The sequence below is a fragment of the Oncorhynchus nerka genome, linkage group LG22 (genome assembly GCF_034236695.1).
Source record: "Oncorhynchus nerka isolate Pitt River linkage group LG22, Oner_Uvic_2.0, whole genome shotgun sequence".
Taxonomy (NCBI): Eukaryota; Metazoa; Chordata; class Actinopteri; order Salmoniformes; family Salmonidae; genus Oncorhynchus; species Oncorhynchus nerka.
In genome coordinates, this window is record NC_088417.1 from 94,532,789 (window position 1) to 94,556,002 (window position 23,214).

The 23,214-nt window shown below is 42.9% G+C and overlaps 1 protein-coding gene across 4 annotated transcripts in view; it reads left to right on the forward strand.

The window, feature by feature from the left end:
- sema4d (sema domain, immunoglobulin domain (Ig), transmembrane domain (TM) and short cytoplasmic domain, (semaphorin) 4D) overlaps positions 1–23,214 on the forward strand; it is an 88,224-nt gene that overhangs the window by 16,493 nt on the left and 48,517 nt on the right. For 3 of the 4 annotated variants that reach the window (XM_065007591.1, XM_029628598.2, XM_065007589.1), the window contains exon 2: positions 1,217–1,327. In XM_065007591.1, the coding sequence (XP_064863663.1) occupies positions 1,290–1,327 (38 nt within the window). In that variant the 5' untranslated portion in view covers positions 1,217–1,289. Of the gene's footprint in view, positions 1–1,216; positions 1,328–1,463; positions 1,516–23,214 lie in introns of all 4 variants that reach the window. The other variant, XM_065007590.1, reaches the window with a different exon arrangement.

Sequence of the window (23,214 nt, forward strand, 5' to 3'; positions counted from 1 at the left end):
AGAAGACCAGTGTAATTGTCAAAAGGCCTATTGTAAGTTTACTTGCTGACAATGGCAGTAGCCAGGCCTTGTTTTGTAGGCTAAAAGAGCGAGGGGAAAAAAAACCCATCTAGCTGATTTTTATCTACCTATCCCTCTTCAGGATAGGTGTTGGAGACTTCTTTGCGTATGTGTTGACATGCGGATGGGCCTAGTCTATTTAGCTAATGTGTTACTATTTTAATCTTTTTATGGAAAGATAAGCTGATAGACTTATGGCTGATTCTGCTGATGCATTACTGTACAGTGAGAACACCGTTTAGAGATCTAAGAATAAGCACGTGGCAAATAAAGAGTTCCAAATTAAAATGTTGTCACCAACATCCTAATGAAAATCCAATATTGAGCAGGTTTTTCATGTATTTTTTAATATCAGAGCTCTATTGCAGGATAAAGTCTATAGGATTATATTTATGATACAACTGCAGTAGTAAAGAACACATTTTACATCACTATACTACAGGTGTCTTTTTTATTTAGAAAAACACTTCAACAATGGCGTCATTGGCATACATAAAGAAATGCTTTGTGTACTGTCGTCAAGTGCCTTCCTAACCCTTGTGTACATATTGCACCACGTGATGACTGTTAACATTGATGCAACCATAGCAACCGCATGTACACTAGATGGTGTAATGCATTTTCATCAGGTAATGACATTTTGTTGTGGTGAAATTTGATTTAACGAAACGTTTCGGCAATTTATGCCCCGAAATATATCCGAGACCACTCTTTCCAGCCGTCTGGTTGCCTGGTGGATTTCTGTGCTAGAAACACAATTTATGCTTGGCGGCTTCAGCTGCGCTGGTAGCCATGGCAACTGTATCCCCCACAAGTTGAAGACCAATCCTTGCCTTTGCTAATTGTGAGCAAGTCAGGCTTGTCTGCAAGTTATCCCCAGCCTGTTCAAATGTCTTTTGTGCTGAAACACAGGGTGTTGTAATATGTGCTCCAGAGAAGCTTGGTGTCCATATTACAAGCAGGAAAAATACCTCCTGGGCCATTTAAAAAGGGCATTTTAGCTTTTCTAGTTAAGTATATGCATGTTTTTTTTTTCATGAAAAGAAAGGGTGTTGTGAGTTCCATGTCAGCAAGTAGAATTTTATAAATGACATGTAAAGCCGTTGATGTTTAATTGTTCCTCTCCCTGTCCTCCTCCTCTTCTCTCCCTTCACAGATCTGTGATGTAAACCATCTCATCCTTCACTCCCCTGTTTCAAGCTACTGTGCAGGACAGAAAAGGCCGTTTCATGAATCAATATTCGCTAGTTGAAGCCATGACAGACAAGTAAGTTCTTGTTCCCATTGTCTGCATGAAGGTTACAAGAAAGCGTCCACTGTCTTCTCTCGTGCCTGTTTTGTGGGATGAAGTAAGAGGATCTCACCATGTTAGTGTGCCTTTATATTACACTTTCCCCACCCAGGCAATGCTTTGCATGGCAAGAGGCAGAAAGAGGAAGAGGGAGCTAGTGTAAGGTTAGTGCTACATCACATGGGGTGGAGGTTAGACCAGGCTGGGTTAGTGCTACATCACATGGGGTGGAGGTTAGACCAGGCTGGGTTAGTGCTACATCACATGGGGTGGAGTTTAGACCAGGCTGGGTTAGTGCTACATCACATGGGGTGGAGGTTAGACCAGGCTGGGTTAGTGCTACATCACATGGGGTGCAGTTTAGACCAGGCTGGGTTAGTGCTACATCACATGGGGTGGAGTTATGGAGGAAGTTGGCACTAACCCAGCCTGGTATAACCTCCACCCCATGTGATGTAGCACTAACCCAGCCTGGTCTAACCTCCACCCCATGTGATGTAGCACTAACCCAGCCTGGTATAACCTCCACCCCATGTGATGTAGCACTAACCTTTCTGTTTTCTCCCAGAAGACACATGTGATTCTCATGGGGCCTCATTTGCATCCTCTTCATTTGTTATGTTCACTGTTGCTGCTGGCTCGCTTGTTGTTGCTGGCTGGCTCGCTTGTTGCTGCTGGTTGGCTCGCTTGTTGCTGCTGGTTGGCTCGCTTGTTGCTGCTGGCTGGCTCGCTTGTTGCTGCTGGCTGGCTGGCTCGCTTGTTGCTGCTGGCTGGCTGGCTCGCTTGTTGCTGCTGGCTGGCTGGCTCGCTTGTTGCTGCTGGCTGGCTGGCTCGCTTGTTGCTGCTGGCTGGCTGGCTCGCTTGTTGCTGCTGGCTGGCTGGCTCGCTTGTTGCTGGCTGGCTGGCTGGCTCGCTTGTTGCTGGCTGGCTGGCTGGCTCGCTTGTTGCTGCTGGCTGGCTGGCTGGCTCGCTTGTTGCTGCTGGCTGGCTGGCTCGCTTGTTATTTTCCATTGGAATGCTGGAGTTTCTCTGTAGCCTATATAATACTCTTATGTTGAAATGGAGGCAATAAAATGCTAGCTTGTCACGTTTCTGGCATCTAATTGTCACTTCACTCTAACACTAATTGTTCCCTCTAGAGTTTTAACCAACTACCCCGTTGTAATCATCTGCCTCATACCTAATCATACTGTAGCTATGTTGCACAATTTGGATACCATGTCATCTTAGTCTAACACCTGAGACATCTCTATTCTTAGGGATATACTGTATGGATCCCTAAAGTATGTGGTGGTGACAGGAGAGCTGGGCTATATGGACGAATCAAAGTGTATTGGTCGCGTACACAGTTTTGCAGATGTTTTGTTAAAAACTTGATATCCAATTGTGCTCCGTCTCCTGGTTGCGGCCGGCTGCGAGACAGCCCGGGATTGAACCGCGTCTGTAGTGAAGCCTCTAGCACTGCGATGCAGTGCCTTAGACCGCTGCTTCACTCGTGGGGCCCAGTTTTGCAGATGTCATCGCAGATGAAGCTCCAAAAGGGCAACCATATCTAGCAACGCAATAACAACACACACATCATCCAACGGTCTTAATTATTTTATTAACTTATCAGAACGAGCAGTGTCATAGTCTGGAATATAAATATATACAGTACCAGTCAAAAGTTTGGACACCTACTCATTCAAGTATTTTTACTATTTTCTACATTGAGGACATCAAAACTATGAAATAACACATGGAATCATGCAGTAACCAAAAAAAGTGTTAAACATGTTTTTTTGATATTCTTCAAAGTAGCTACCATTTGCCGTGATGACAGCTTTGCACACTCTTGGCATTCTCTCAACAAGCTTCACATGGAATGCTTTTTTAACAGTCTTGAGGGAGTTCCCACATGTGCTGAGAACTTGTTGGCTGCTTTTCCTTCACTCTGCGGTCCAACTCATCCCAAACCATCAATTAGGTTGAGGTCAGGTGATTGTGGAGGCCATCTGATGCAGCACTCCATCACTCTCCTTCATGGTCAAATAGCCCTTACATAGCCTGGAGGTGTGTTGGGTCATTGTCCTGTTGAAAAACAAATGATAGTCCCACTAAGCGCAAACCAGATGGGATGGCTTATAGCTGCAGTATGCTATGGTAGCCATGCTGGTTAATTGTGCCTTGAATTCTAAATAAATCAGTGTCACCAGAAAAGCACCCACCACCTCCTCCATGCTTCACGTTGGGAACCACACATGCGGAGATCATCCGTTCACCTACTGTGCGTCTCACAAAGACACGACGGTTGGAACCAAAAATCTCAAATTTGTACTCATCAGACCAAGAGACCAATTTCCACCAGTCTAATGTCCATTGCTCGGGTTTCTTGGCCCAAACAAGTCTCTTCTTATTGGTGTCCTTCAGTAGTGGTTTCTCTACAGCAGTTCGACCATGAAGGCCTGCTTCATGCAGTCTCCTCTGAACAGTTGATGTTGAGATGTTTCCGTTACTTGAACACTGAAGCATTTATTTGGGCTGCAATTTCTGAGGCTCGTAACTCTAATGAACTTGTCCTCTGCAGCAAAGGTAATTCTGGGTCTCCTTTTCCTGTGGCGGTCCTCATGAGAGCCAGTTTCATCATAGTGCTTGATGGTTTTTGTTACTGCACTTGAAGAAACTTTAAAAATTCTTTACATTTTCCGCATTGACTGACCTTCATGTCTTAATGTAGCAATGGGCTGTAATTTCTCTTTGCTTATTTGAGCTGTTCTTGCCATAATATGGACTTCGTCTTTTACCAAGTAGGGCTATCTTCTGTATACCACCCCTACCTTGTCACAACACAACTGATTGGCTCAAATGCATTAAGGAAAGTAATTCCACAAATTAACAAGGCACACCTGTTGATTGATATGCATTCCAGGTGACTACCTCGTGAAGCTGGTTGAGAGAATGCCAAGAGTGTGCAAAGCTGTCAAGGCAAAGGGTAGCTACTTTGAAGAATCTCAAATATAACATATATTTTGATTTGTTTAACACTTTTGGTTATTACACGATTCCATGTGTGTTATGTCATAGTTTTGTTGTCTTCACTATTATTCTACAATGTAGAAAATAGTAAAAATAAAGAACCCTTGAATGAGTAGGTGTCAACTTTTGACTAGTACTGTGTGTGTGGACAGTATATGAATAGAAAAGGTGTGTACAGCAGTAGTTATATAGGATGAGCCATGACTCAAATACAGTATATACATATAAAGTGGGTAAAATGTTATGAAAACATTAAAGTGCCCAGTTTTCAATGACTCTGTAAATTAGGGCAGCAGTCTCTAAAGTGCAGGGTAAGGTACCGGGTGGTAACTGGCTAGTAACAGTTTTTTTTAAGGTCGTGGGAAGAGTGGCTGAGGTCCTTGACGATCTTCTTTGCCTTCCTGTGACCATTGGGTGCTGTAGATGTACTGGAGGGCTAGCAGTGTGCCCCTGATGATGAGTTGAGCTGACCGCACCACCCTCTGGAGAGCCCTACAGTTGCCGTACCAGGCGGTGACACAATCTGTCAGTGTGAAGGACCGTTTTTCAGGTCGCTTTTAACTTGATGCTTTTTAACCCTCTCTACTGCGGCCCTGTTGATGTGGATGGGCTTGTGCTTTCTCTGCGGTCTCCTGTAGTCCACGATCAGGACCTTCATTTTGTTGATGTTGAAGGAGTGGTGATTTACCTGGCAACACTCCACCAGGGCCCTCACCTCCTCCCTGTAGGCTGTCTCAGCATTGTTGGTAATCGGGCCTACCACTGTTGTGTCGTCAGCAAACTTGAAACAGGGACTTCACCCATGACTACTTCAAAATGACAGAAGTGAGTGCTATGGGGCGATTTAGTAATTTAGTTCAGTTACCTATTCTTTCTTAGGTACAGGAACAACGGTGGACATCTTGAAGCAAGTGGGAACTGGAATAGGGAGAGAATGAATATGTGACCTGTTTTCAAGAAGCTAGGCATCTGTCGCACGTCACTACTTCACAGGAGAGGCATTTCAACGTATTCTTTTTTAATATGTTGTGGGGCAGAAATGCCTTCTGGAACTTTCATTTGCCTTAATAACAAATGTGTATGCTGTCTGTAAATGCAAATAAAATGTAAAGTGTCTGGTTGGTTTAGGTACGGAAAACGTCAGGAACCTTCCTGCTCTATGCATGATTAGTTGAGATAATGGATGGGCTTGTTATGCTGAGAGATGAGTTTTGGCTTGGTCTGCCATATAGCACGCTTCTGTCTATAACATGAGCTGCTCAGTATGTGTAGATAATCCTGGCTATTGCAACCTTTTTTGAAAGCTACAACGTAAGTACATCACTGGGGCCAAGCTTCCTGACATCCAGGACCTATATACTAGGAGGAGGTGTCAGATGAAGGTCCAAAACCTGGTCAAAGACTCCAGTCACCCTAGTCACACTGCTCTCTCTGCTACCGCACTGCAAGTGGTACCGGAGCGCCAAGTGTAGGTCCAAAAGGCTTCTGAACCGCTTCTACCCCCCAAGCAATAAGACTCCTGAACAATTCATCAAATGGCCACTGGACTATTTACCCCCCCCTTGTTTTTACACTGTTGCAACTCGCTGTTTATTATCTAGACTAACCTGTACCCTGCTCATTGATTTGGTACCGGTACCCCCTGTATATAGCCTAGTTATTATGTCATTTGACTTTATATAGTAAATATTTTCTTAACTCTATTTCTTGAAGTGCATTGTTGGTTAAGGGCTGGAAAGTAAGCATTTCACAGGGAGGTCTACTACGCCCGTTTTATTCGGAGAGTGTGAGAAATCAATTTTGATTTGAGGCCATGGAGAATCGCGAAATTGTTGGTACTGCTCTCAACAACATATCTGCCCTGAATTTAATTATCGACAAAGATCAGTGGGAAAAAGTTGATTTACTACTTTCTGCACACAGCCAGTGTGACCCGGAGTGACTTGACACAACTGGCCAAACAAGCTGTAGCTGCACTACATGACCAAAAGAATATGGACCCCTGCTCGTCGACCATCTAATTCCAGAGTCATGGGTGTCAATATGGCGTTGGTCCCCCCCCCCTAAAAATCATCCACTCTTCTAGGATGGCTTTCCCACTAGATGTTGGAACATTGCTGTGGGAAGTTGCTTCCGTTCAGCCACAAGCGCATTAGTGAGATCCAAGCACTGATGTCGAGCGACTAGGCCTGGCTCACAGTCAGCGTTCCAATTCATCCCAAAGGTGTTTGAGGTCAGGGCAGGCGAGTTAAGTTCTTCCACACCGATCTTGGACCTCGCTATGTGCTCGGGGGAATTGTCATGCTGAAACAGGAAAAGGCCTTCCCCAAACTGTTACCACAAAATTGGAAGCACAGAATCGTCAATGTTATTGTATGCTGTAGTGTTAAGATTTCCCTTCACTGGAGCTAAGGGGCCTATCCCGAACATGGAGAAACAGCCCCAGACCATTATTCTTCCTCAACCAAACATTACAGTTGGCACTATGCATTGGGCTATGCATTGGGCCAGGTTGCGTTCTCCTGGCATCTGCCGAACCCAGAGACGTCTGTCGGAATGCCATATGGTGAAATGTGATTCGGAATCCACTTATTTGAAGAGATGTCCACATACACAAAAGTATCTATAGTGTAGCTACAAACCAAACGGAAAAGACGCTGCCATGAAGCGTTCATCCATGTGTAAGAATCTATCTACTTATTCAGATATTTATTTGTTTTGTAATTTTCATTGCAAGTTACAATGTACTGTTTAACTAGCTAGCGAACATTTGCTTGCTGGCTCGCTAGCTAACATTACGTGTATGAAATGTGTAGTAGTAATATTATTAGTATCTCACAAAGCCATTTGCATTGCTAGTTATAACTTTGTTGGTTGACTTTAGCAACCTGCGGATACATACTGCAGCTTTTCATTCATGGCGGCTAGCTATGACATTCAGTTTGTACTGTTATGGGTTGGGATTTTGGTTCATTGTTTTGCTGATAACTTGATGGGCCATAAAAATCAGGTGTGTCTGGGGTGTGTTTACGGCCACCTGGCAGGGTCATGTAATCATCTGGCGACGTGGTCTTTTGTTTAGACATGTAGCTAGCTAGCTAAAGAATGCACCAAAATCTTAACCCATAGCTACAGTAAAAACGTCATAGCAAGCCAACATGCATGAAATGCTGACGTACGACTGCAGGTCCCTAAAGCTAACCAACTAGGTTCAATGTACATGTCTAGACAATAGTGACCACTTAGAGGGGGGTGGTTCTAGCACTTTTTGTCACATGACCCATCAATTTAACAAGGTTGTCTTGGTAAGCATCTAATAATTTTTATAAAATTCATATATTTTTATCTGGAAACTTTCAAAGTCAGATTAGGATAAAGGCCAAGGACTAGATAAAGTGGACTAGATAAAGTGTATTTTTACCTGGACTTTTCCTTGTTGTGGGCTAATCCTTTCACTGCTTTTAGTCTTAATCTTTGGTTGTTTATTACACTACCTTCCTCAGTCTGTTTTAGCACATGGCTTCACATGTGCATTAGAGGTCGACTGATTTAATTAGTGCCGATTTTCAAGTTTTCATACCAATCGGAAATCGGTGTTTTTGGGCGCCGATATGCCTATTTTTCTCAATTCAATAGCACGGCTGCTGTCGTTCTTTGGAAGAGAAATGAAATGCGAGAACATTTTGTTGTTCTAATCCTTTTGCTTATTTTCTGAATAACTGTAAGATGTAAATATTGTGTCGTTCCTGGAAGCTGTTGCCGTAGTGATAACCAAAAGATACCTGTGTTGTTATATATAGATATATATAGATATATATATATTTTTTTATTGTATTTTTATTTAACTAGGCAAGTCAGTTAACAACACATTCTTATTTTCAATGACAAATTAGGAAAGGTGGGTTAACTGCCTTGTTCAGGGGCAGAACGACAGATTTTGACCTTGTCAGCTCGGGGGACCCAATCTTGCAACCTTACAGTTAACTAGTCCAATGCAATAACGACCTGCCTCTCTCTCGTTGCACTCCACAAGGAGACTGACTGCCTGTTACGCGAATGCAGTTAGCCAAGATAAGTTGCTAGCTAGCATTAAACTTATCATATAAAAAACAATCAATCATAATCAGGAGTTAACTACACATGGTTGATGATATTACTAGATATTATCTAGCGTGTCCTGCGGTGCATATAATCTGACTGAGCATACAAGTATCGAAGTATCTGACTGAGCGGTGGTAGGCATTCAAACAGCACTTTCGTGCCTTTTGCCAGCAGCTCTTCGTTGTGCGTCAAGCATTGCGCTGTTTATGACTTCAAGCCTATCAACTCCCGAGATGAGACGGGTGTAACCGAAGTGAAATGGCTAGCTAGTTAGCGCGCACTAATAGCGTTTCAAACGTCACTCGCTCTGAGCCTTCGAGTAGTTGTTCCCCTTGCTCTGCATGGTTAACGCTGGTTCGAGCCCAGGGAGGAGCGAGGAGAGGGACGGAAGCTATACTGTTATACTGGCAATACTAAAGTGCCTATAAGAACATCATCCAATTGTCAAAGGTTAATGAAATACAAATGGTATAGAGGGAAATAGTCCTATAATTCCTATAATAACTACAACCTAAAACTTCTTACCTGGGAATATTGAAGACTCATGTTAAACGGAACCACCAGCTTTCATATGTTCTCATGTTCTGAGCAAGGAACAATTGCACTTTTACTTTCTACTCCAACACTTTGTTTTTGTGTTATTTAAACAAAATTGAACATGTTTCATTATTTACTAAATTGATTTTATTGATGTATTAAATTAAGTTAAAATAAGTTTTCATCAGTATTGTTGTAATTGTCATTATTACAAATAAATAAAAAATTGCCCGATTCTGTTATCGGCTTTTTTGGTCCCCCAATAATCTGTAGTTTACATACACCTTGCAAAATACATTTAACTTTTAACTTTTTTACTCAGTTTTTCACTTAATCCTAGTAAACATTCAATTTTAGGTCAGTTAGGATCACCACTTTATTATAAGAATGTGAAATGTCAGAATAATAGTAGAGATTTATTTAAGCTTTTATTTCTTTCATCACAATCCCAGTGTGTCAGAAGTTTACATACACTCAATTAGTATTTGGTAGCATTGCCTTTAAATTGTTTAACTTGGGTCAAATGTTTCGGGTAGCCTTCCACAAGCTTCCCACAATAAGTTGGGTGAACTTTGGCCCATTCCTCCTGACAGAGCTGGTGTAACTGAGTCAGGTTTCTAGGCCTCCTTGCTTGTACACACATTTTCAGTTCTGCCCACAAATGTTCTATCAGATTGTGGTCAGGGCTTTGTGATGGCCACTCCAATACCTTCACTTTGTTGTCCTTAAGCCATTTTCCACAACTTTGGAAGTATGCTTGGGGTCATTGTCCATTTGGAAGACCCATTTGCAACCAAGCTTTAACTTCCTGACTGATGTCTTGATGATGCTTCAACATTTCCACATAATATTCCTACCTCATGATGATCTATTTTGTGAATGGCACCATTCCCCCCTGTAGCAAAGCACCCCCACAACATGATGCTGCCACCCCCAGTGGTTCACGGTTGGGATGGTGTTCTTTCGCTTGCAAGCCTCCCCCTTTTTCCTCCAAACATATCAATGGTAATTATGGCCAAACAGTTCTATTTTTGTTTCATCAGACCGGAGGACATTTCTCCAGGAAGTATGATCTTTGTCCCCGTGTACAGTTGCAAACCTGTAGTCTGGCTTTTCTATGGTGGTTTTGGAGCAGCGGCTTCTTCCTTGCTGAACGGCCTTTCAGGTTACGTCACTATAGGACTCGTTTTACTGTGGATATAGATACTTTTGTACCCATTTCCTCCAACATCTTCACAAGGTCCTTTGCAGCTGTTCTGGGATTGATTTGCACTTCGCACCAAAGTACATTCATCTCTGAGACAGAATGTGTCTCCTTCCTGAGCGGAATGACTGCTGCGTGGTCCCATGGTGTTTGTACTTGCATACTGTTTGTACAGATGAACGTGGTCCTTCAGGCGTCTGGAAATTGCACCCAAGGATGAACCAGACTTATGGAGGTATACAATTTGTTTTTTTTCATTCTTGTCTGATTTCTTTTGATTTCCCATGATGTCAAGCAAAGGGGCACTGAGTGTGAAGGTAGGCCTTGAAATACATCCACAGGTACACCCCCAACTGACTCAAATTATGTAAATTCGAAGCTTCTAAAGCCATGACATAATTTTCTGGAATTTTCCAAGCTGTTTAAAGTCGACTTAGTGTATGTTCTGACTCACTGGAATTGTGATACAGAGAATCAATCTGTCTGTAAACAATTGTTGGCAGAATTACTTGTCATGCACAAAGTAGATGTCCTAACCGACTTGCCAAAACTATAGTTTGTTAACAAGAAATTTGTGGATTGGTTGAAACACTTGGGTTGGAGTCATTAAAACTAGTTTAAGTAAACTTCCGACTTCAACTGTATGTCCGTGAACAGCCAGCTAGCCTGCACATGCTCTGAGGACGCCGTCTGGGCTGGCAGCCTTGCAAGGGTTTACTCATGTCAGTGTCCAACATGGCTGGCTCTCCCTTTTATAATCCGTGATTGTCTGTAGTCCCTGCCACATACGTGTCCTGTCTGAGCTAATTAATTAATAATTAATTAATTAATTGTGACTCCACTTTGTCTTTGTACTATCGTTTTTCCTCTTTGCTTGCCTTACGGAGGTCATAGCTGGTCTGTTTGTACACTTCCATGTTCCCAGTCATTTAGCCATGGTTAAATGCGGCGGTTTATGCTTTCAGGTTTACGTGAATGCAGCCATCTACCCACGGGTTTTGGGTTTGGAAAAGTTGTAATCGATTCTGATTGGTCAGAACAACATTGAACTGTTTTTACCATGGGTGCTTCCTGCTTAGTTTCTACCTATATGTAACAGTATAGCTTCTGTCTCCCTCTCCTCGCCCCAACCTGGGCTCGAACCAGGGACCCTCTGCACACATCTACAACTGCCTCCCACGAAGCATTGTTACCCAGCGCTCCACAAGGGAAACAACTACTTCAAGGTCTCAGAGCGAGTGACGTCACCCATTGAAACGCTATTAGCGCGCACCACCGCTAACTAGCTAGCCATTTCACATCGGTTACATATAGGCGGGTATGCGCAGGATGGAGGCATGATCTGATTTGCTGAAGGGAGGATGGAGGAAGGTCTTGTAGCCTACCCAGAAGGAAGAGTAACAATGGTCAAGCAGGTTCCAGGCCAGAAGTCGAATGTCTGGTGGGTGACTGCCAATTTAGTGTCCACGTTATTTTTGCCTGTAGGTAAGAATACTAGATACGTTCTGATTTTAAATAATTTAAGAAATTGCACCAAAAAAAGCTAAGTACTGCAAAGTTGGCTTGGAGCTAGAAACAGCTCGACCGGGTCTGTCGGCACCACTGTCAAAAATCCAGATTGAGATAAATTTCCTGCATTGATGCGATACAGGTAAATAGTGCAGTAAGTTTTACTTTACTGGAGCCATGCAGTGTGCACAGAGTCAGCGATGCCGTTCTCAATGGTTAAAGCTGTGATCAGCACACACACACACACACACACACACATGTGCAGCACCCCGACAGAAAGAAGTTAACCCCTTCAAGGCTAGGGTATGTAGAGTTGGACTGGTTTCATCCACAGGCCCTAGATTGATAACATTCCTCTGCATCAGTGGTAGGCTTACAGCACACAGTTTAATTTTGAAAATTTGAATGCATGTAGAATCATAGAAAATATTGCTGAAAACCAACAGATCATTTTGGTACTGAGGCAGATCCTTTTAAAAAAAAATGTAACTACCAGCCTGTTTTTGTATAACAATTTAAGTCTGCCTGCATTTCTACATGTGTGCAGAATGAAAACTTTGGTTTTGAATTCAGTAAGTAAGCGATGAGCTTGTTGACAAGCTGTCCGGCAGATCAAAGGTTTCTTAGCAACCAGCGTTAGGGGTGACGGAGGCCCCAGATTTAGTAGTTCATTGTTCTGCCTGTGCTGGTCAGTGTTGTAGCACAATTGTTCGTTTGGAAGAATGATAAATGTTCCTGCCAAAAGGAAGGGAAAAGAAAAGTGGGAGAGTGTCCCCCGTCAGTGGTCTGGGAACAAAGACCCCCTCCACATGGGACTACTTAAGATTCATGCAGCGCTGATCAGTGCTGTTGCTGCTGAACCCCCATCCCAACACATCCCATCTCATTTTTATCTGGCATGCTTTCCAGCAGCAAACAATTACATCAGCTGACATCCCAGTAAATATGTGCAATCTGATGGACGGCAACTCCCCAACTATTAACAGCCCAGTAGCTAGAGGCCTCTGTAGGTAGATGGAACGTCTTGATTAGTTTGTCTTGAGGAAACTAAATTCTATTATTTCCAGCATGACAGTCATTTTTTTTGTTCTAATAAAATGTGAATCTTGTATAAATATGACTCTACCACAGCATTAGATTAACCTTGAGTTCCAAGTAAACAACCTTCCCCATTTGGAAAAATTCCATGTGCACATTGTTAGTCGAAAGATTAGTCATATCTTAAACTGGTTGTGGAAGCTGTTTTTTAAAACGATCTGCTTCAAGTATTCCCAGATTGTAAATAAAGCCTTGCTGTTATGCACCATTCCCTCTGTTATGGTGTTTCTAAAGCCAGATTTGGGTTTTAATACTTGTAGACAGGGATTATTTCTGTTGAAACCCAAACCTTTGTAATCCACCCCAGTGCACAGTGCAGATCAGAAACCAATAGTCCTCTGGGTACACCTCTTTGCTGATTGTGAGCAGTGGGATTTCACCCAGTAATTGTGTTTTGTTCTGTATAAAGAAATAGTTTTACTCAAGTGTTGGTTGGCTGCATTGCACCGATGGGGACAGAAACGCTTACGTAGATTACTCCAAATGTAGTTTACACAGCAAGGACTAGCTAGTTGCATGCGAGTACACATATTTAAAACCTGATGGACCAGTCCTCTACCCGGCAAGGCCTAATCACCAAACAGTCAGATAAAAAACATCTGCTGATCCAAAGTTGAACTCCTAAACTAGTCTGTATTAGATTGGGACAAAGCCTTTTCAATCTCAGCTCTTCGAAGCTGCCAAGAGCAGAGGCATCTGATGGGAGGAGAGTGGGAACTCAGTCGGTATACTCTTTAAAGCCTCAGACACACCAAGAATTTTGACTGCCGTGGTTTGCGCTTTCTGTTTCACGCGAATGCTGCCATCAATCAACGGTTTCTGGTTTGGGAATGTTTTAATCGTTGCTATGGAAACGACATCATCAATGCACTTTCTAATGAACTCGCTCACCGACTCAGCGTATTCGTCAATGTTGTTGTTGGACGCAATGCATAACATATCCCAATCCACGTGATCGAAGCGGTCCACGCTTCAAGACTGCTTCGATCACGTGGATTGGGATATGTTCCGCATTGCGTCCAACAACAACAGTTCGTACATTTGAAGTCGGAAGTTTACATACACCTGAGCCAAATACATTTAAACTCAGTTTTTCACAATTCCTGACACTTAATCCTAGTAAAAATTCCATCTTAGGTCAGTTAGGATCACCACTTTATTTTAAGAATGTGAAATGTCAGAATAATAGTATTTTATTTCTTTCATCATATTCCCAGTGAGTCAGAAGTTTACATACACTCAATTAGTATTTGGTAGCATTGCCTTTAAATTGATTAACTTGGGTCAAACGTTTTGGGTAGCCTTCCACAAGCTTCCTACAATAAGTTGGGTGAACTTTGTCCCATTCCTCCTGACAGAGCTGAGTCAGGTTTGTAGGCCTCCTTGCTCGCACATGCTTTTTCAGTTCAGCCCACAAATGTTCTATCAGATTGAGGTCAAGGCTTTGTGATGGCCACTCCAATACCTTGACTTTATTGTCCTTAAGCCTTCCTCCTAGCATAACGATGGTCATTATGGCCAAACAGTTCTATTTTCTCCAAAAAGTACGATCTTTGTCCTCATGTGCAGTTGCAAACCATAGTCCGGCTCTTTTATGGTGGTTTTGAAGCAGTGTCTTTGTCCTTGCTGAGCGGCCTTTCAGGTTGTCGATATAGGACTCGTTTTACTGATATAGATACTTTTGTACCTGTTTCCTCCAGCTTTTTCACAAGGTCCTTTGCTGTTGTTCTGGGATTGATTTTCACTTTTCGCACCAAAGTACGTTCATCTCTAGGAACGGTATGACAGCTGTGTGGTCCCATGGTGTTTATACTTGCATACTATTGTTTGTACAGAGGAATGTGGTGCCTTCAGGTGTTTGGAAATTGCTCCCAAGGATGAACCAGACTTACTGACTTTATTGTCCCCATGGGGAAAATTTGTTGTAGTGTCATGTACACATTTAAAGTGGCGTTGAAATACAAAACAAGATTGACAATACAACTTTCATAACAGTTACGCACCAATAAAAATAGTAAGAAATAAGAAATAAAACTTCTTTTTTTTTTCCCAGAAAAAGACTAGCCTGCTGGCCTTACGGGGTCAATGGGAACATTCGCCTGAGCTATTTAGGAGGGATATCACACCTGGCACAAATGATTGTCTCGTTCTGTTTTTCCTGCTGAGGGGGGCCCTATACCTGCGCCCAGAGGGGAGTAATTCAAAGTCCAGGTACAGGGGGTGGCTTGGGTCTAAAATGATTTTGTGAGCCTTACGGAGGGCCCTGACCTTAAAGATCTCATCCAGGGCCTGTCTGTTTGACTCAAAGTACCTTGCTTGCTGTGGTAATAATCCTTCTCAGCATGTTTCTCTGGCTGACCGTGGCATTGCCAAACCAACAAACAATACAAAAAGTTAAAATTCTCTCAATAAAGGATTTGTAAAACAGAGTCAGTATAGTACAGTCTATATTAAAATAACCCAACTTTTTTAGAAAGTACAGTCTCTGTTGGCTCTTTGTAAATCAGGTCTGTACATGTACTCCACTGAAGCTTATTGTCCAAAAGGACTCCCAGATATTTATATTCCTCTACAATCTCTATGTTCTGACCTCTGATAGATGTTGCAGAGGTAGGTGTTGTACGCTTCCTGAAGTCTATGCACATCTCTTTGGTCTTGTTGGTATTGAGGACCAAGTGTGATTCCTCACACCACTCTACAAAGTCATCTAGGACCGGGCCATGATGTTCCTCGTCATCATGCAACAGGCTGATCAAGGCAGTGTCATCAGCGAACTTAACGAGGTGTCTGTCAGTATGGGAACTAGTACAACTATTAGTGTACAAGATGTACAGAAGTGGGGACAAAACACATCCCTGAGGAGAGCCTGTGTTGTTATTGCGTATAGCCGACACATGGGGACCTATTTTTGACTCGCTGTGAGCTTTGGCTCAGGAAGTCCAACAGCCACAAAACCAGCCCCCCGTCTAAGAAGTGGTTGCTGGTTTTGTGGCTGTTGGACTTCCTGAGCCAACGCTCACAGCGAGTCAAAATAGGCTTGTGGAGGTCTACAATTTATTTTGAGGTCTTGGCTGATTTCTTTAGATTTTTCCCATGATATCAAGCAAAGGGGCACTGAATTTGAAGGTAGGCCTTGAAATACTTCCACAGGTACACCACCAATTGACTCAAATGATGATGTCAATTAGCCTATCAGAAGCTTCTAAAGCCATGACATCATTTTCTGGAATTTCCCAAGCTGTTTAAAGGCACAGTCAACTTAGTGTATGTAAACTTCTGACCCACTGGCATTGTGGTAGTGAATTACAAGTGAAATCATCTGTCTGTAACCAATTGTTTGAAAAATTACGTGTCACCCACCCACAAAGTAGATGTCCTAACCGATTTGCCAAAACTATATTTTAACACGAAATTTGTGCAGTTTGAAAAATGAGTTTTAATGACTTACACTTAGGTTTATGTAAACTTCCGACTTCAACTGTACATATATTACGACTTTTGTTTGTTTTGGTGTTTGGAAAGGGTGTTTTCAGCTATAGCTGAAGTCTGTGCCCCATTTTGTTGGTTGAGAATATGAACAGGTTTCTTCAATTAAGTGTTTGCTGTCTTTCAACGAGAGAGGAGAGCAGCTAGGTCCTACTGTCTGCAGTGCAGCTAGGTCCTACTGTCTGCAGTGCAGCTAGGTCCTACTGTCTGCAGTGCAGCTAGGTCCTACTGTCTGCAGTGCAGCTAGGTCCTACTGTCTGGAGAGCAGCTAGGTCCTACTGTCTGGAGAGCAGCTAGGTCCTACTGTCTGGAGAGCAGCTAGGTCCTACTGTCTGGAGAGCAGCTAGGTCCTACTGTCTGGAGAGCAGCTAGGTCCTACTGTCTGGAGAGCAGCTAGGTCCTACTGTCTGGAGAGCAGCTAGGTCCTACTGTCTGGAGAGCAGCTAGGTCCTACTGTCTGGAGAGCAGCTAGGTCCTACTGTCTGGAGAGCAGCTAGGTCCTACTGTCTGGAGAGCAGCTAGGTCCTACTGTCTGGAGAGCAGCTAGGTCCTACTGTCTGGAGAGCAGCTAGGTCCTACTGTCTGGAGAGCAGCTAGGTCCTACTGTCTGGAGTGCAGCTAGGTCCTACTGTCTGGAGTGCAGCTAGGTCCTACTGTCTGGAGTGCAGCTAGGGCCTACTGTCTGCAGTGCAGCTAGGTCCTACTGTCTGGAGAGCAGCTAGGTCCTACTGTCTGGAGAGCAGCTAGGTCCTACTGTCTGGAGAGCAGCTAGGTCCTACTGTCTGGAGAGCAGCTAGGTCCTACTGTCTGGAGAGCAGCTAGGTCCTACTGTCTGGAGTGCAGCTAGGTCCTACTGTCTGGAGTGCAGCTAGGTCCTACTGTCTGCAGTGCAGCTAGGGCCTACTGTCTGCAGTGCAGCTAGGGCCTACTGTCTGCAGTGCAGCTAGGTCCTACTGTCTGGAGTGCAGCTAGGTCCTACTGTCTGGAGTGCAGCTAGGTCCTACTGTCTGGAGTGCAGCTAGGTCCTACTGTCTGGAGTGCAGCTAGGTCCTACTGTCTGCAGTGCAGCTAGGTCCTACTGTCTGCAGTGCAGCTAGGGCCTACTGTCTGCAGTTGTATTTTTTATTTGACCTTTATTTAATTAGGCAAGTCGGTTAAGAAAATTCTTATTTTCAATGACGGCCTAGGAACAGTGGGTTAACTGACCTGTTCAGGGGCAGAACGACAGCTCTGGGGTTTGAACTTGCAACCCTCCGGTTACTAGTCCCACGCTCTAACCACTAGGCTACCCTGCCGCCCCAGTGCATTAGTATTAGCATTGGTTTATGCACTTTTTTCACTTGAAGTACTGCACCAAACATCTTAGCTACAGTGCGCAACTAAGACCTCTGCAAAAATGGCAATGAATAACAGATTTCTTGATTTACCTTAGATTAATTCAGACTATTTTCAGGAAGTGTTACTGGCTATGTTGCTATAGTGGCTCTAAGGACAAACAGTAATATTGTTGTTTTTTACTCGTTTTTCAGCCGAAGTCCTTTAGGGAGAATGACGTTTGCTTCGCCTAGCCGAGTTCTGCTAGGAGCAAACCTATGAGGACGCCAACTCACCCACAGCCTCTCTCTCTCTCCCCATCCCCCCCTTTCCTCTTCTCTGTCAACCCCCATTCTCTCTCTGGCTTGTACCCGCTCCTCTTTTCTCTTTCTCCCCTCCCCCACTCTTCAGCATGTTGACAGGGCTGTCAGGGGAGTGTGGATGTTGGTAGGTTGTATCCCAAATGGCCCTGACCAAAAGTAGTAGGGAATAGGGTGCCATTTGGGACTGAACCTTAAGCATGAGAGCACAGATGAGAATGTGGAGCAGGCCGGGGTGGGGGGGGGGGTGGGGGTATTGGTGATATTTTTACTGGAAAGGCCACATGGCCAGGGTATGTGTGGCGTTCCCCAGTCGGTCTCAGCTAGTCCACCATGCGTGTGAAGTGTATTCATATCAGTGTCAGGGGAAAGTCAGATATAGAGAAAGAAGCCAAGGCTCAGGAGTTGGGCACCAGCCTGCTGCTGTCTGAGATGCTTCGTGGTTTGTCTGAGTGTGACTAGTAGTTAATATGCCCATGTGTTCCACCTGCTTCCTCTCTCTCTCTTATAGGGCAGGCTCAGAGATTCATCAAGGCATAGACTGACTATATCTGCAGACTATATCCATCACCTACAGAAGATCTGAACTTTACTTCCCTATTTACTTAACCTTTTATTTAACTAGGCAAGTCAGTTAATAGGGCTGCAATCCCATTAACAGGATGATATGACAACAGCCAGTGAAAGTGCAGGGGAAATCTCATAATTTAAAATTCCTCAAACACACATCTACTTTATACCGTTTTAAAGGTAATCTTGTTAATCTCACCACAGTGTCCGATTTCAAATAGGCTTTACAGCGAAAGCACCACAAGCGATTGTGTATGGCCACCACCAACTCACAGAAATTCAGCAATTTTTCCAGCCAAAGAGAGGAGTCACAAAGCACACAGAGATAAAATGAATCACTAACCTTTGAAGATCTTCATCAGATGACACCCATAGGACTTCATGTTACACAATACATGTATGTTTTGTTTGATAAAGTTCATATTTATATACATTGGCGTGTTACGTTCACTAAATCCAAAAACATCCGGTGATATTGCAGAGAGCCACATCATTTTACAGAAATACTCATTGTAAATGTCAAATACAATTGTTAGGCATGGAAATATGGATATACCTCCCCTTAACTTCTTGCGTCGAGCCAACCGGGATCATGACTACAGCCTCAAGCCCATTACCATAACGCAACGTTAACTATTCATGAAAATCACAAATGAAATTAAATCAATATGCTAGCTCTCATGCTTAGCCTTTTGTTAACAACACTGTCATCTCAGATTTTCAAAAATATGCTTCTCTACCATAGCAAAACTAGCATTTAGCGTTAGCATTTAGCATTAGCATTTAGCGTTAGCATCACCAGGCAACATTTTCACAAAAACCAGAAAAACATTCAAATAAATAATTTACCTTTGAAGAACTTCGGATGTTTTCAATGAGGAGACTCTCAGTTAGATAGCAAATGTTCAGTTTTCCTGAAAGATTATTTGTGCAGGAGAAATCGGTCCGTTTTCTGCGTCATGTTTGGCTACCAAAAAAAAACGAAAATTCAGTTCTAAAAACGCAGAACTTTTTCCAAAATAAGTCCATAATATCGACTGAAACATGGCAAACGTTGTTTAGAATCAATCCTCAAGGTGTTTTTCTACATATCTCTTCAATTATGTATCGTTCCTGGAAGTGTGCTTCTCCCTCTGAATGGCATGGTAAAATGATTGCACCTGAGAATTGCGCACCAACTTAGACAAAGGACACCGGGCGGACCCCTGGCAAATGTAGTCTCTTATGGCCAATCTTCCAATGATATGCCTACAAATACGTCACAATGCTGCAGACATCTTGGACGAACGGCAGAGAGCATAAGCTCGTTCACGGCACATTCACAGCCATATAAGGAGACGATAGAAAAAGAGCTTCAAAAATTCTGCTCATTTCCTGTTTGAGGTTTCATCTTGGTTTAGCCTGTAGCATGAGTTCCGTGGCACTCACAGATAATATCTTTGCAGTTTTGAAAACGTCAGGGTTTTCTTTCCAAAGCTGCCAATTATATGCATAGTCGAGCATCTTTTCGTGACAAAATATTGCGCTTAAAACGGGAACGTTTTTTTATCCAATAATGAAATAGCGCCTCCATAGCTTCAACTGGTTAATGCAACCGCTGTGTCAGATTTCAAAACATTTTACGGAAAAAGCATATACCATGCAATAATCTGAGACCTCGCCCAGAAAATAAATGAAATTATCCGCCATGTTGGAGTCAACAGAAATCACATAAATATTCCCTTACCTTTGACGATATTCATCAGAATGCACTCCCAGGAATCCTAGTTCCACAATAAATGCTTGATTTGTTCGATAATGTCAATTTTATTTATGTCCAAGTAGCTACTTTTGTTAGCGCGTTTAGTACACAAATCCAAACGCTCGTGCAGGTCCATCCGAACGTCGGACGAAAACTTAGTTATATTACAGGTTGAAGAAATTTGTCAAACTAAGTATAGAATCAATCTTTAGGATGTTATCATAAATCTTCAATAAAGTTCCAACTGGAGAATTCCTATGTCTGTAGAGAAGCCATGGACCGCAAGTCGCTATCATGTGAAATGCGCGTGACCAAGACCTGGCTCTCTGCCAGAACACTGACTCAGAGCTCCCATCCGGCTCCACAACACAGTAGAAGCCTCATTCAAGTTTCTAAAGACGGTTGACATCTAGTGGAAGCTCTAGGAAGTGCAACTTCATCCATATCCCACTGTGTATTCAATAGGGGCTGGGTTGAAAATCGACCAAACTCAGATTTCCCACTTCCTGTTTGGATTTCTTCTAATGTTTTTGCCTGCCATATGAGTTCTGTTATACTCAGACATCATTCAAACAGTTTTAGAAACTTCAGTGTTTTCTATCCAATACTAATAATATGCATATATTAGCAACTGGGACTGAGGAGCAGGCCGTTGACTCTGGGCACCTTTCAGCCAAGCTACTCAATACTGCCCCTGCAGCCATAAGAAGTTAACACATTTTTATTTACAATGACGGCCTACCAAAAGGCCTCCTGCAGGGACGGAGGCTGGGATTAAACATAAAAAATCATCTATAAATATAGGACAGAACACGCATCACGACAAGACACCAACACTACATAAAGAGAGACCTAAGACAACATAGCATGGCAGCATATCACAACATGGTAGCAACACAACATGACGACGACGACAACATGGTAGCAATAAAACATGGTAGAAGCACAAAACATGGTACAAAGATTATTGGGCACATACAACAGCACAAAGGCCAAGAAGGTAGAGACAACAATACATCACACAAAGCAGCCACAACTGTCAGTGTCCATGATTTGAGTCTTTGAATGAAGAGATGGAGATAAAACTATCCAGTTCGAGTGTTTGTTGCAGCTCGTTCCAGTCGCTAGCTGCAGCAAACTGAAAAGACGAGCGACCCAGAGATGTGGCTGTGCTTTGAGTACCTTTAACAGAATGTGACTGGCAGAATGGGTGTTGTATGTGGAGGGTGAGGGCTGCAATAGATATCTCAGATGGGGAGTGAGGCCTAAGAGATTTTTATAAATAAGCATCAACCAGTGGGTCTTGCGACGGGTATACGGAGATGACCAGTTTACAGAGGAGTATAGAGTGCAGTGATGTGTCCTATAAGGAGCGTTTGACTTGTAATCAGGTGTCACGGCCCAGTGATTTCTATCAGTCTGTTTGCCATACGTTTGTTGTGAAGTAGGCCATTTGTTAAAAGTGAAATGGCGCCTCTTATTCAGCATTACTCATCAATTAGAGATGTGGACCCCGTGACACCCTGACTTCCTCCGTGACACCAGGGCGGGGCAGGGGTCTATGGGTCTGTGGCACTGGTCAGTCAACGCTCAATTGAGATGTCTGGAGCCGGTGCCACGTTTTGCAGGAGTCAAGTGAAGCTTGTTTCCTCAGTATGTAGAGGGGGATGTGACCCCTAACCTATAGCTCATCAATTTGGTGCCATGTCATCTCCTCACAAACGATCAATGATGATCTCATGGGGTTGAGGGACACAGTACAGGACGATACCTTATGTGGGGTGTTGCTGTCTTTGTTGTGACGGTTTGCTAAGGCCACCGGCTCGGCACGAAGGAAGGAAGGATGGATATTCAAGGTATTGGTGTAAATAGCCCAAATAAGTCACAACGTTTTTGAAACAAGATGATGTGTAAGTGATGACTGTTTTAACTGAGACATGAGTTTAGATTGATAAAAACATTGTCAAAGTTCAGTGGCGCATGTATACTCTACGTGAATTTGAATATACACTGACAGAACTTTGAATCGCAAAGGAATTCCCCAGTAGCCTCTCTGCAATGCATTGTGTGCCATATAGGCTATTTGAAATGGACAGGACAAAGAACATGCAACTCAATTTTTAAAGCCATTAAAATTGTAGATTTTTTTATTATATGCATTTTATTCTATTGTTTTTATGTGCCCAATTCTCTGCATGACTTGATACATTGTCATTTTTGTTTTGCACAGTAACTCATCCAACAAATGATAATTAATTCAATGTTTGGGTTCAATTCTGTGACCTGATTTCAATTGTCTGGAAGATTGTATCTTATCATGGGATAATGATCTCTGTTGCATTGCCAGGGGCTGAGGGTCATGCAGTACAATGGAAACCCCTCTTCTTTGAGTTTCCACTCTTCATATTTCTTTTCATTTAGCCTTTTATTTAACCAGTATAGAATATTTTGAGGTTAAGACATCTATTTCAAGAGACCTTTTAAATGGTAATGCCAGTTTTTATTTTATTTTTATTTTACCTTTATTTAACTAGGCAAGTCAGTTAAGAACACATTCTTATTTTCAATGACGGCCTAGTGGGTTAACTGCCAGTTCAGGGGCAGAACGACAGTACCTTGTCAGCTCGGGGGTTTGAACTTGCCACCTTCCGGCTACTAGTCCAACGCTCTAACCACTAGGCTACCCTGCCACCCCAAGTTTCCTTGGCATTTTTTATATATATTTTTTATTCATGAGATTAACATCCACTTGCCAAAATATATGAATGTGTTCAGAGTGTGAGGTCCAATGAGGGTAATCTAATGTTGCTGTGTCTAGCTTCATGTCTAGCTTCATGTTTACACCTGAGCATTTTGTGCTTTCGAATCTAAACCATCAAAGGTTAAATCAATAGGCGAGCCCATATTTTTTTTTTTTGTGAGACAGGTTTTAATGATATATTTTGAGTTGAGTGCAGCGAGGCAGGGC